Raw genomic sequence first — 14,140 nt, 5'->3', positions numbered from 1 at the left:
TTGGAAGTGCTCAAATAGGAGATGGCGAGATTGAACACTTCAGGAATCAGTGAACTAAAACGATCTGGAATGGGTGAATTTAATTCAGATGATCATTGTATGCATTACTGTGGGCAAAAATCCCTTAGAAAAAATCAAAGAGGATATCAAACAAATACCTAAGGACAAATAAAATGAAAGCACAATGATCCAAAATCTATTGAGATGCAGCAAAAGCAGTTCTAAGAGAGAAGTTTATAGCAATACAATCTTACCTCTGGAAGCAAAAATCTCAAATAAACAACCTAAGCTTATACCTAAAGTGACTAGAGAAAGAACAACAAGCAAAATCTAAAGTTAGTAGACAAAAAGAAATCATACAGACCAGAGTAGATTTAAGTGAAATAGAGCCAAAGAAAACAACAGTAAAGATCAATGAAACTAAATGCTAGTTCTTTGAAAAATAAACAAAATTAATAAACCTTTAGCCAGAGTTATCGAGATAAAAGACTCAAATCAATATTAGAAATGAAAAAGAAGTTACAACTAATATCACAGAAATACAAAGGATCATAGCTGTATGCCAATAAAACAAGCTGGAAAAATTCTTGAAAGTGAAAGTGAAGTCGCTCAGTCATGTCTGACTCTTTGCAACTCCATGGACTGTAGCCTACCATGCTCCTCAGTCCATGGAATTCTCCAGGCAAGAGTACTGGAGTAGGTTGCCATTTCCTTCTCCAGGAGATCTTCCCAACCCAGGGATCGACCCTGGGTCTCCTGCATTCCAGGCAGACGCTTTAACCTCTGAGCCACCAGGGAAGGTACAATCTTTCAAGACTGAATCAGGAAGACAAAGAAAATATGAACAGACCAATTACAAGCATCAAAATTCAAACTATGACTTAAAAACTCCCAAAAAATAAAAGCCCAAGACCAGATGGCTTCAGAATTGAGTTCTATCAAACACTGAGAAAAAAGCTACACCTAGCCTTCTGAAACTGTTCCCAAAAACTGCAGAGGAAGGAAAACTCCCAAACAAATTCTGTCAAGCCACCATCATCCTACTGTCAAAACCAGAAAAAGATATCACAAAAAAAGAAAATTACAGGCCAATATCACTGATGAACACAGTCACAGAAATCCTGAACAAAATACTAGCAATCTGAATTCAAGGATACATTAAAGGTGCATACACCATTATCACATTGGATTTATCCTAGGGATGCACGGATTTTTCAAAATCCACAAATCAGTGTGCTACACCACATCAACAAACTGAAGAGTAAAAGCCATATGATCATCCAAAAAGCTTTTCAAAAGAAAAGCTTTTGACAAAATTCAACACCCATTTATAATAAAAACTCTCCAGAAAGTGGGCAACATAATAAAGGCCTACAAACCTACTGTTTGTAGAAACAAACCTACAGTTAACATCATACTCAGTAGTGAAAAGCTAAATGCATTTTCTCTGAGATCGAAACAAGATTAGGATGTCCACTCTCACCACATTTATTCAACATAGTTTTGGAAGTCCTAGCTATAGCAATCAAAGAAAATGAAATAAAAGGAATTCAAATTGGAAAAGAAATTAAATTGTCACTGTTTGCAGATGCATGATACTATACATAGAAAATTCTAAAGACACTACCAGGAAACTACTGCAGCTCATCAATTAATTTGGTAAAGCTGCAGGTTACAAATTAATACACAGAAATCTACTGCATTGCTATACACACACTAAAAATGAAAGATCAGAAAGAGAAATTAAGAAAACAATCCCATTCACCATCACATCAAAAAGAATAAAATACCTAGGAATAAACAAACCAAGACCTGTACTCCATAAACTATTAAGACACTCATGAAAGAAATAAAAAATGACACAAACAGATGGAAATATATATCATGTACTTGGATTCAAAGTATCAATATTGTCAAAATGACTATACTACCAAAGGCAATCTACAGATTCAATACAATCTGTATCAAATTATCAATGGCATTTTTTATAGAACTAGAACAAAAAAATCTTAAAATTTGTATTGAGATACAAAAGACCCTGAATAGCCAAAGCAATCTTGGGAAAGAAAAATGAAGCTAAAGAAAGCATGCTGCTCCCTGACTTCAGACTATACACTTCAAAGCACAGTTATCCACACAGTAGGGTACAGGCACAAAAAGAAAGATAGGTAAATGGAATGGAATAAACAAACCCATGCATCTATGGTCAGTTAATCTATGAAAAAGAAGGCAAACTATAAAAAGGAGGAAAAAACAGTCCCTTCAATAAATGGTGCTAGGAAAACTGGACAGCTATATGTAAAAAAAAAAAAAAATGAAATTAGAAAATTCTTTAAAACCATACACAAAAATAAGCTTAACATAGATTAAAGACCTAAATGTGAGACCACACACTATAAAACTCTTAGAGGAAAACATTGGCAAAACACTCTCTTGACAAAAACTGCAGCAATATATTTATGATCTATCTCCAAGAATAATGGAAATAAAAATAAAAATGAACAAATGAGAACTAAACTAAATGTTTTTGTACGGTTAAGGAATCATAAATAAATGAAAAGAGAATCCAAAACACAGGAGAAAACAATTGAAATGATGTGACCGACAAGGGATTAGTCTCCAAATTTTACAAACAGCTCATGTGACTTAATATCACAAAAAACAAACAATCCAATCAAAAATGGGCAGAAGATCAAACAGATACTTCCCCAAAGAAGATATACAGATGGCCAAGAGGCACATGAAAAGATGTTCAACATTACTAATTATTCAGTTCAGTTCAGTCGCTCAGTCGTATCCGACTATTTGCAATCCCATGAACTGCAGCACACCAGGCCTTCCTGTCCCTCACCAACACTTTGAGTTTGAGCTTACTCAAATTCATGTCCATCGAGTCAGTGATGCCATCAAACCTTCTCATCCTTTGTCATACCCTTCTCCCGCCTTCAATTTTCCCCAGCATTAGGGTCTTTTCCAATGAGCCAGTTCTTCGCATCAGGTAGCCAAAGTACTAGAGTTTCAGCTTCAGCATCAGCCCTTTCAATGAATATTCAGGACTGATTTCCTTTAGGACTGACTGTTTGGATCTCTTTGCAGTCCAAGGGACTCTCAAGAGTCTCCTCCAACACAACAGTTCAAAAGCATCAATTCTTCGGTGCTCAGCTTTCTTTATAGTCCAACTCTCACATCCATACATTATTACTGAAAAAACCATAGCTTTGACTAGACAGGCATTTGTCAGCAAAGTAACGTCTTTGTTTTTTAATATACTGTCTCAGTTCAGTTCAGTTCAGTCGCTCAGTAATGTCCGACTCTTTGTTGGCAAAGTAATGTCTCTGCTTTTTAATATGCTATCTAGGTTGCTCATAACTTTCCTTTCAAGCAGCAAGCGTCTTTTAATTTCATGGCTGCAATCACCATCTACAATGGTTTTGGAGCCCAGAAAAATAACATCAGCTACAGTTTCCACTGTTTCCCTATCTATTTCCCATGAAGTGATGGGACCAGATGCCATGATCTTATTTTTCTGAATATTGAGCTTTAAGCCAACTTTTTCACTCTCCTCTTTCACTTTCATCAAGAGGCTCTTTAGTTCTTTGCTTTCTGCCATAAGGGTGGTGTCATCTGCGTATCTGAGGTCATCGATATTTCTCCCAGCAATCTTGATTCCAGCTTGTGCTTCATCCAGCCAGGCATTTCACATGATATACTCTGCACACAAGCTGAATAAGCAGGGTCACAATATATAGCCTTGACGTACTCCTTTCCTGATTTGGAACCAGTCTGTTGTTCCATGTCCAGTTCTAACTGTTGCTTCTTGACCTGCATACAGATTTCTCAGGACGCAGGTCAGGTGGTCTGGTATTCCCTTTAAGAATTTTCATGTTGATATATGGCAAAACCAATACAATATTGTAAATTTTAAAAAAAGGTGTTGCTTAAACCAATAGTTCTGAGAAATAAAACAGTGATTTCTTTAGCTCAAAAAAAAAAAAAAAGAATTTTCCACAGTTTGTTGTGATCCACACAGTCAAAGGCTTTAAAGCAGAAGCAGATATTTTTCTGGAACTCTCTTGCTCTTTGCTGATCCAACGGATGTTGGCAATTTGATCTCTGGTTCCTCTCACTTTTTGTAAATTCAGGTTGAACATCTGGTAGTTGATGGTTCAAAATTGCTAAAGCCTGGCTTGGAGAATTTTGAGCATTACTTTACTAGCGTGTGAGATGAGTGCAATTGTGCAGTAGTTTCAGCATTCTTTGGCATTGCCTTTCTTGGACTGGAATGAAAACCGACCTTTTCCAGTCCTGTGGCCACTGCTGAGTTTTCCAAATTTGCTGACATGTTGAGTGCAGCACTTTAACACCATCATCTTTTACGATTTGAGAGAAATGCAAATCAAAAGTATAATGATATCTATCACCTCACCCAGTCAAAATGGCTATCATCAAAAAATATACAAACAATAAATGCTAGAGAGGATGTGAAGAAAAGGGGACCCTCCTACATGTTTGGTGGGAATGTAAATTGGTGCCGTCACTACAGATAAGAGTATGGAGGTCTGCAAAAATAGAGCTACCATATGATCCTTCAATCCTACTCCTGGCCATATATCCAAAAAAACATAATCTGAAAGGATACATACACCTTAATATTCATTGCAGCACTGTTAACAATAACCACGATATGGAAGCAATCTAATAGCCATCAACATAAGAATGGATAAAGATATGGTACATATATACAATGGAATATTACTCAGCCATTAAAAAGAATAACATAATGCCATTCGCAGGAACATGGATGGACCTGGTGATTACCATACTGAGTGAAGTAAGTCCGACAGACAGAGATAAATATATGATATTTCTTATATGCAGAGTCTTATAAAAATGATACAAATGAACTTATTTACAAAACAGAAACAGACTCATAGACTTAGAGAACTATGGTTACCAGGGGGGAAGGGTAGGAGGAAAGAGTAATAGAATTTGGAGCTGACATGTACACATTTCTGTATTTAAAGTGGATAACCAAGGACTGCTATATAGCACAGGGAACTATGCTCAATATTCTGTAACAACCTAATTGGGAAAATAACTTGAAAAAGACACATGTATATTTAGATACATGTATATTTATAACTGAATTGCTTTGTTGTACACCTGAAACTAACACAATACGGTTAATCAACTATACTCCAATATAAAATATAAAATTTTTTAAAAACTGATGAAAGAACTAAGGCTTGGAAAACCCCAATATAGCAGTTTTCCTCCAAGAAGTTCACTAACTGCAAATCAGTCAAGAAAATCTCATGGGAAACTGGAATAAATGTATTAGATAGCATCAGACATTATTTTAAAACAACAGGACTCTACCTGAAATATATATATATATATATATATTTAACTTGCAAATATCGTTACCATATAAAATTAAACAGCTAACAAATTCCTATAAACAAAAGAATGTTAAATATTTCCAATGTATTATATTCATAAAAGCAAGTTTTACAAGGCAAACTTAAGGCACTACAAAATAAAGGTATACTGAGTGTGAGGAATAGCTCAGTTGGTAAAGAAACTGCCTGCAATGCAGGAGACCTGGGTTTGATTCCTGGGTCAGGAAGAGCCACTGGAGAAAGAAATGGCAACCCATTCCAGTATTCTTGCCTGGAGAATCCCATGGACAGAGGAACATGGCAGGCTGCAGACCATGGGGTCGCAAGAGTCAGACACAACTTAGTGACTAAACCACAATGTTTGTATATGACAGATCATAACTAGACTTATCATGGTGATTATTTGAAATGTACAGAAATACTGAATCACTATGCTGTGTAACAGGAACTAATACAGTGTTGTATAATTTGATTATAATTCAAAAACAAAATCAGAAAATGAGACAAGATTTGTGGTTATCAGAGACAGGGGGAGGAAGAATCGAATGAAGGCAGTCAACATGTACAAAATTCCTATTATAAAATAAATAAGTTTTAAGAGACATAATATATAACATGACAAATGAAATTAACACTGCTCTATGTTATATATGAAAGTTGTTAAGAGTAAATCCTGAGTTCTCATCATAAGGAAAATTTTTTTCTAGATAGGTAAATGGAATGGAATAAAAAGCCCAGAAACAAAACCATGCATCTATATGAATAAATGGATGTTGACTAAACTCATTGTGATAATCATTTCATGATATATATAAATGAAATCATTATACTATTCACCTTAAACTTATACAGTGCTGTCAATTATAAAAAACTGGAAGAAAAAACTTTTTTCAGTGGTATACCTGGGATTTAATTCAGAACACCCATTAATTTATAGGCTTTTGTTAAACAATTGGTATTAGACACAATTATCTATAGGATGAAAATACTGTGAGTTTTAATAATGTTTCAATAGCTAACTTTCTTTAAAACACTTTACCTAAGAGGAGAACCTTCAGGGATACTAAGAAACTATATAGTGCTTTTTTTATCATTCATTTTTCCCTGCTGTAAGTCTAGAATTTGTTACTTTGAAGGAATACTGAAGGACATAAATTAGAAAGCTTTTTATTTAACTATTCCTACTCTACCAAGAAAAGCAATGAAGGTTTAACAGTGTTTTGATGGTATCTGAATTGAGCCCACTTGCACAAATACAAATCCACCTTTATTTTTATACTGTAAGCAAGGATAATTATTTCTAGGAAAAGGACAATTTGTTTAAAAAAAAAAAAGTCCTCCATTACATGCAGATCGTATTTAGTAATCAATTGAAAGATTACATCTACAGTCATAATACTTTCTCTAGAGACTGCCCTCGTAAGAGTTACAGCTGGTTTCCTATATACGTCAAAGATACTAGTTTCCTTGCAAGTGTTCTCTTCTATAAAAAAGAGTATTTAAAATGTGAAAACAACTGTGTTCCACATGAAATACAAAAAATTTTTACACAATATCATTAAAGGACCACCTTTTCTTGTGAATAATTTATAAAATCATTCAGAAAACAAAATATTTCAACTAGCTTGAAGCTATCAATAATCGAAGAGACCCTGGAAAGTGTTAGTTTCACACCTGACTAGTATATAAATTGGTTTTGGTGAAAATTTGTATATTAAATTATTTAAAAGTCTTTTTAAAAAGAGACAAAAAGAAGTCAATTCATTAATCCTACAGGCAAGAAAACCTACAATGAATATTTAGAAGTCTGGGATGTATTTACCTTTAAATTTGCTAAAAGTGACTTGTATTGGAATCCTCCTACTAGAGTTGAGAAAAATTCTAATGAATAAAGAATGTACCTGTGGCTGATTCATGTTGATGTATGGCAGAAACCAAGACAATGTAAAGCAAATGTCCTCACATTAAAAATAAATTAATTAAAAAAAAAAACAAGAATATATTTCATACTAGGAAGACAGGCAGTGGAAAGCCAATAATAATAATAGAATTAGCAATAATATCAATGACTAGACAGATCCATGGCTCAGACGGTAAAGAATCTGTCTACTAATGCAGGAGACCCAGGTTCGATCCCTGGGTCAGGAAGATCCCTTGGAGAAGGGCATGGCAACCCACTCCAGTATTCTCGCCTTGAGAATTCCATGGACTGAGGAGCCTGGCTGGCTATAGTCCATGAGGTCTCAAAGAGTCAGACATGACTCAGTGATAAACATTTTCACTTTCATGAAAGTAATATTTAGAAATAGACAAATTAACATTATAACTTTATTGCTATATGCCAGCCAAACAAAAAAATGACAAGAAATAATATTCAAATTTAACTTCCAGAATTAGTAAATAAATCAAGAGATGTACACTGTAGGATACAAATAGTAAATTTAGCAATTTTCTTTGTGTTGCTAAAAAATCTCTCTTTACTTTCATGGATAAATATAGTTATAACTCAAATAGTACTAAAACTACAATAGACAAAAATTCAAATGGCAACAGTTTTCTGAGGTTCACAAACCTTTAGGCTGAGTATCAGACATAAAAGAAATGCCATCATCATCTCTTCGTTTTTCTTTAGCGTAAGAAGTCTGCTTTGCATAATTGTCTGTCTTACTTGATTGTGAACTGCTGCAAAATAAAATATTATTACACTCAATTCTTCTAAGCAAAAATAAATTTAGAAGCCAGTTGGCATATATTCAAGATAAAAATAACAGATCACAAATAAAGTCTTATATAGCAGAGTATGTGGTCTGAACAGTAGAAAGAATATTAAACTATGATTTGAAAAATAAGTTCTCCTTCCTATTCTATCTTTAAATTCTCCATGTTTCTTTGAAAGAAAAAAACAAGAAATGTTTTATTCTTCCAAAATTGTGCACAGGCAAAGTGAACAAAGAAAAATACAAGTGCTAAATATATCAAAGGGATCTAAAAAGTAAACATTCCCTGAACACAAGTAGATGATAATCACACTTATGTGTAATCAAAAAATAAGTCAAAAGTAATCATTAATATGTTTGATGCATAGTTCACGTATCAGAAGTTACATACAAAATAAGACTTAGGGTGTGGTAACAAATTTTACCTACAGAGAAAATAGTTTAAAATATAAGCTACTGGTTAAATATTTCAAATGTATTAAAACCAAATTTTGGATGATTAACATAATATCACTACTATGAAAACATAATACAATAATAGTATGGGACATTAATACCTACCCCACTTTCAGTTATCATTAGATCATCCAGACCAAAAAAAAAAAAAATCAAGAAGGAACATTGGAGTGAACCATAAACTTGATCAAATAGACCTAACATGTTTTTATAAAACAACACAGAACATTCTCCAGGATGTTTTAAGATAGGTCACAAAGCAAATCTTAGCAAACTTAAGACACACACAAAAAAATCTCTCCTAATCACAAGAGCATAAAACAAGAAATCAATAACAGGAAGAAGTCTGAAAAATTCAAAAAAAATAGGAAGATTAAACAATGTGCTCCTGAAAATCAACTGGCTAAAGAAGAAACCAAAAGGAATATCAAGAAGTATCTTGAAACAAATATATACATAAGCAAAAATTTCAAAATCCATGAAATGTTCTACGAGGGCAGTTAATAGCAATAAAAGTTACATTAAAAAACAAGAAAGAACGCCACTGAAAAACCTCACTTTACACCTCTTGGAACCAGAAAAAAATATAAATTAAGCCCAAAGTTAGCAGAAGGAAAGAAACAATAAAGACCAGAGAAAAAGTAAATAAAAAAGAGATAAGAAAAACAATAGAAAAGATCCAAACTAAGAGCTTATTTTTTAAAACAAACAAAACTGACAAACCTTTAGCTAGACAAACCAAGAAAAAAAAAGACTCAAAGAAAAACAGATCATCTAAACACTACTATGAATAATTGTATGCCAACAATATGGATAACCTAAGAGCCAGTCCATCGTAAAGGAAATCAGTTTTGAATATTCATTGGAAGAATTGATGCTGAAGATGAACTCCAATACTTTAGCCATCTGATGTGAAGAACTGACTGATTTGAAGACCCTGATGCTGGGAAAGACTGAAGGTGGAAGGAAAAGGGGACGACAGAGGATGAGATGGCTGTATGGCATCATTGACTCAATGGACATGAGTTTGAGTAAGTTTTTGGAGTTGGTGATGAACAGGGAAGTCTGGTGTGCTGCAGTCCATGGGTCACAAAGAGTCGAACACAACTGAGCGACTGAACTGAAGAGCCAGTTTTATGGGGAGGATAAAAAAACCTACTGGCTGGACTAAGGGCAAAAAGACTTGTACTGGGCTGGCCAAAAAATTTTTTCAGGTTTTTTTCAGTACCATCTTATGGAAAAACATGAATTTTCTGGCCCACCCAATAAATAAAATCATTACAACTGGTAGTACAGAAATACAAAGTATTGTAAGTGATGATTATAAAAAGTTTTACATCAACAAATCATATAACCTAGAAGAAAGGGACAAATAATTAGAAACATACAACCTACCAAAATATATTATGAAGAAAAAGAAAATCTGAACAGATCAATAACAAATATGGAGACTGAATTAGTAATCAAAAACCTTCCAATACAGAAAAGTTCAGGACCAAATGGTTTCACTGGCAAGTCTATCAAATAAGAATTAATGCCAATCTTTTACAAACTCTTTCAAAAAGTTTACGAGGAAAGAACACTTCTAAACTCAGTTTAGAAGGCCATCACTAATACCAAAGCTAGATAAGGACAGGACGGTAAAAGAAAAATATAAATCAAATACCCCTGATGCATAGGGATGCAAAAACTCTCATCAAATTATTAGGAAACCAAACTCCACAACACATTGAAAGAATCATACACCATGATCAAATGGGACTTATTCAGAGATGCAAGAATGGTACAGCATACACGAATCAATGTGATAAAGCACATAGGTAAAATGAAAGATAAAAATCATTTGATCCCTCAAAAGGTACAGAAAAAGCATTTAACAAAATTCAACATCCTTTCACTATAAAACTCAAAAACCTGGGTATATATGGCTGGTTCGTGTCAATGTTTGGCAAAAACCAACACAATTCTGTAAAGCAATTATCCTTCAATTAAAAAATAAATTAAAAAAAACCTGGGTATAGAAGGAACGTACTTCAACACAATAAAGGCCAGTATCACAAATGACACCTAACATCATATGAAACACTGAAAGATTAAAAGCTTCTCCTCTAAAATGAAGAAGGATACCCATTCTGATCATTCTTATTCAACACAGTACTGGTAATACTTGCTATAAAAAATTAAATATGAAAAATAAATAAATAAAATGAATCGATATCAGAAAGGAAGACATAAAATTGTCATCATTTGCAGATGATATGATTTTATAGAAAGAAAACCTTAAAAAATCCAACCAAAAAAAAAAAAAAAAAAACAACTCTAAGAACTAATAAATGAATTCACTAAAGTTTCAGGATACAAAATCACCATACTACAATCAGTTGCATTTGTACACACAAATAATGAACTATCTGAAAGAGAAATTGAGGGGAAAATCCCATTTAAAACTACAGCAAAAAAAATAAAATTATACTTAGGTATAATCTAGAAGGAAAAAGAGCTGTACACTGAAAACTGTAAGACATTGATGAAAGAAACTGAAGAAAACACAAATAAATGGAATGATATTCTGTACTCATAGATGGGGAAAAGTTACATTGCTAAAATGTTCACCCTATGTAAAGCAACCTGCAGATTCAAAGCAATCTTTGTGGACATATCAATGGCCTTATTCACAGAAAGAGAACAATCTTAAAGTTTGCATGCAACCACTAAAGACCCCAAATAGCCAAAGCAATGTTGAGAAGGAAAAACAAAACCAGAGGGACTGATTTCAATCCCTTCATGATTTCAAGCTAAATTACAAAGCCATAGTAATCAAAACAATATGGAAAAATAGACACATAAATGACTGAAACAGAACAGAGAGCCAGAAATAAATCCAGGCATGTGTGGTCAACTCATGTATGACAAAGGAGCCAAGAATACACCATGGGAAAAGGATAGTCTCTTTAATAACTGATGCGGGAAAAACCTGACAGCCACATACAAAAGAATGAAACTGGACCAATATCTTATACCATATACAAAAATCAACACAAAATAGATTAAAGATTTACATATATGACCTGAAAACATAAAATTTCTAGGAAAAAACATGAGTGTAAGCTGGTTTTGGCAGTGATTTTTTGGATTAAACACCAAAACAAAAACAACAAAAGAAAATAAGTGGAACCACAAAGCTGTACAGTAAAGAAAACTATCAACAAAATTAAAAGGCAACTTATGGAGCAGGAGAAACAGTTTTAAGTCATCTATCTCATAAGGAAGTTAATATTCAAAACACATGATATATAAAGAATCCATACAACTCAACCAAAAAAACAGAACAATTTCATTAAAAAATGGGCAGAGAAACTGAACAGAAGTTTCTCCAAAGACTACAAGCAACCAACAGGTACATGAAAAGGAGCTCAACATGCACTGATCATCAAGGAAAGGTATGTAAAAACCACAATGAAGTATAACTTCACAAATCTGAGAATGGCTATTACCAAAAGAGAGAAACAAGTGTTGGAAAAGATATGGAGTGCTGTGGAAATGTAAATTAGTGCAGTCACTATGGAAAACAGTATGAATATACCTCAAAAAATCAAAAATATAACATACAGTCTAGCAATTCTACTTCTGGGTGTTTATGCTTAGGAAACAAAATCACTACCTCAAAAAGATACATGTACCCCCACGTTCACTGAAGCATTATTTGCAATAATGAAGACATGGAAACAACATAAGTACACATCAATAGATGAATGGATAAAGAAAATGTGACACAAACACACAATGGGATATTTTTCAGTCATAAAAGAAAAAGAAAGAAATCCTGCTATCTGTGACAACATTAATGAGCCTTGAGGGCATTATGCTATGTGAAATGAAACAAAGACAAATAGCATATGACTTCACTTACATGGGGAATCTAAATTTAAAAACAAACCAACACATGCATAGACACAGACAACAGGTTGGTGGTTACTAGAGCCGGGAGCATGAAATGACTGCAGGTGGTAATAAGGTACAAGTTTCCAGTTATTTAAAAAAAAAGTCTTGGGGATGCAAGGTACAGCATGATGACTATAGGTAATAACTAATAACAAGAGTGTACTGTATATTTGAAAGTTGCTAAGATAGTAGATCTTACAAGTTCTAATCACAAGAAAAAAAATGTAACTACGTGGTGATGGGTGTTAACTATACTTATGGTGTTAATCATTTTGCAATATATACGTATATGAGATCATTATGTTGTACATCTAAAATCAATACAATATTCTGTAAGTAACATATCAATTAAATTAATTCAGTTAAAAAAGACAAAATGAAAAACTGAGAAAGCAATTTGTTACTAATTAGAGTAGCCATAAAATTAATTAAATCTTTACCAACAATCTTCTCACCCATGATAATTACTAACAAAACAACTCATTATGGTATTATTTAACTGGGTAAAAATTCTGAAAATAAAAAATTTTTAAATAAAAAACTATCAAATTATTAACCTACAGTCTTCCTTTATAGTACAATATATATATCAATTACTACATTTTCAGAAGTATTTAACAACATAGAATTCTAAATTTTATTGAAGTATAGTTGATTTACAATGTGTTAATTTCTAGTGTAAAGCAAAGTGATTCAGTTATACATGTTGTGTATATATTCTTTTTCATACTCTTTTCCATTATGGTTTATCACAGTATACTGAATATAGTTTCCTGGCTATACAGCAGGATACTGTTCTTTATCCATCCTATATGCAATAGTTTGCATCTGCTAATCTCAAACTTCCAATCCTTCCCCACTCCCTTAGAAATTTTTACATTTATAAAAGTACTAAAATAATCAGCAAGAATAAATCAAGGGCCCTTGTACAATAAGATATGAAATATACACTAAGTGACCTCAGGAAAATTGCAGAGTAGGTAACTTCTATGCAGAGTACATCATGAGAAACGCTGGACTGGAAGAAGCACAAGCTGAAATCAAGATTGCCTTGAGAAATATCAATAACCTCACATATGCAGATGACACCACCCTTATGGCAGAAAGTGAAGAGGAACTAAAAAGCCTCTTGATGAAAGTGAAAGAGGAGAGTGAAAAAGTTGGCTTAAAGCTCAACATTCAGAAAACGAAGATCATGGCATCTGGTCCCATCACTTCACGGGAAATAGATGGAGAAACAGTGGAAACAGTGTCAGACTTTATTTTAGGGGGCTCCAAATTGACTGCAGATGGTGACTGCAGCCATGAAATTAAAAGACGCTTACTCCTTGGAAGAAAAGCTATGACCAACCTAGATAGCATATTGAAAAGCAGAGATATTACTTTGCCAACAAAGGTCCGTCTAGTCAAGGCTATGGTTTTTCCAGTAGTCATATATGGATGTGAAAGGGACTGTGAAGAAAGCTGAGCGCTGAAGAATTGATGCTTTTGAACTGTGGTGTTGGAGAAGACCCTTGAGAGTTCCTTGGACTGCAAGGAGATCCAATCAGTCCATTCTGAAGGAGATCAGTCCTGGGATTTCTTTGGAAGGAATGATGTTAAAGCTGAAACTCCAGTACTTTT

General features: G+C 33.6%; 1 protein-coding gene across 28 annotated transcripts in view; it reads right to left on the bottom strand.

Annotated features, from left to right (window-relative positions):
• SENP7 (SUMO specific peptidase 7) overlaps nucleotides 1–14,140 on the bottom strand; it is a 185,573-nt gene that overhangs the window by 55,658 nt on the left and 115,775 nt on the right. For 16 of the 28 annotated variants that reach the window (XM_086409127.1, XM_086408931.1, XM_086408921.1 and 13 more), the window contains one exon: nucleotides 7,975–8,084. In XM_086409127.1, coding sequence (XP_086265253.1) covers nucleotides 7,975–8,084 — 110 coding nt within the window. The remainder of the gene's footprint in view (nucleotides 1–7,974; nucleotides 8,085–14,140) is intronic. The other 12 variants (XM_086408961.1, XM_086408951.1, XM_086408984.1 and 9 more) reach the window with 1 other exon arrangement.

The sequence above is a fragment of the Bos grunniens genome, chromosome 1 (assembly GCF_055505025.1).
Source record: "Bos grunniens cultivar Pamir isolate PY7600 chromosome 1, Bosgru_T2T1.0, whole genome shotgun sequence".
Taxonomy (NCBI): Eukaryota; Metazoa; Chordata; class Mammalia; order Artiodactyla; family Bovidae; genus Bos; species Bos grunniens.
Note: the sequence above shows the minus strand (reverse complement) of the source record. Positions and strands in the feature narration are given on the sequence as shown.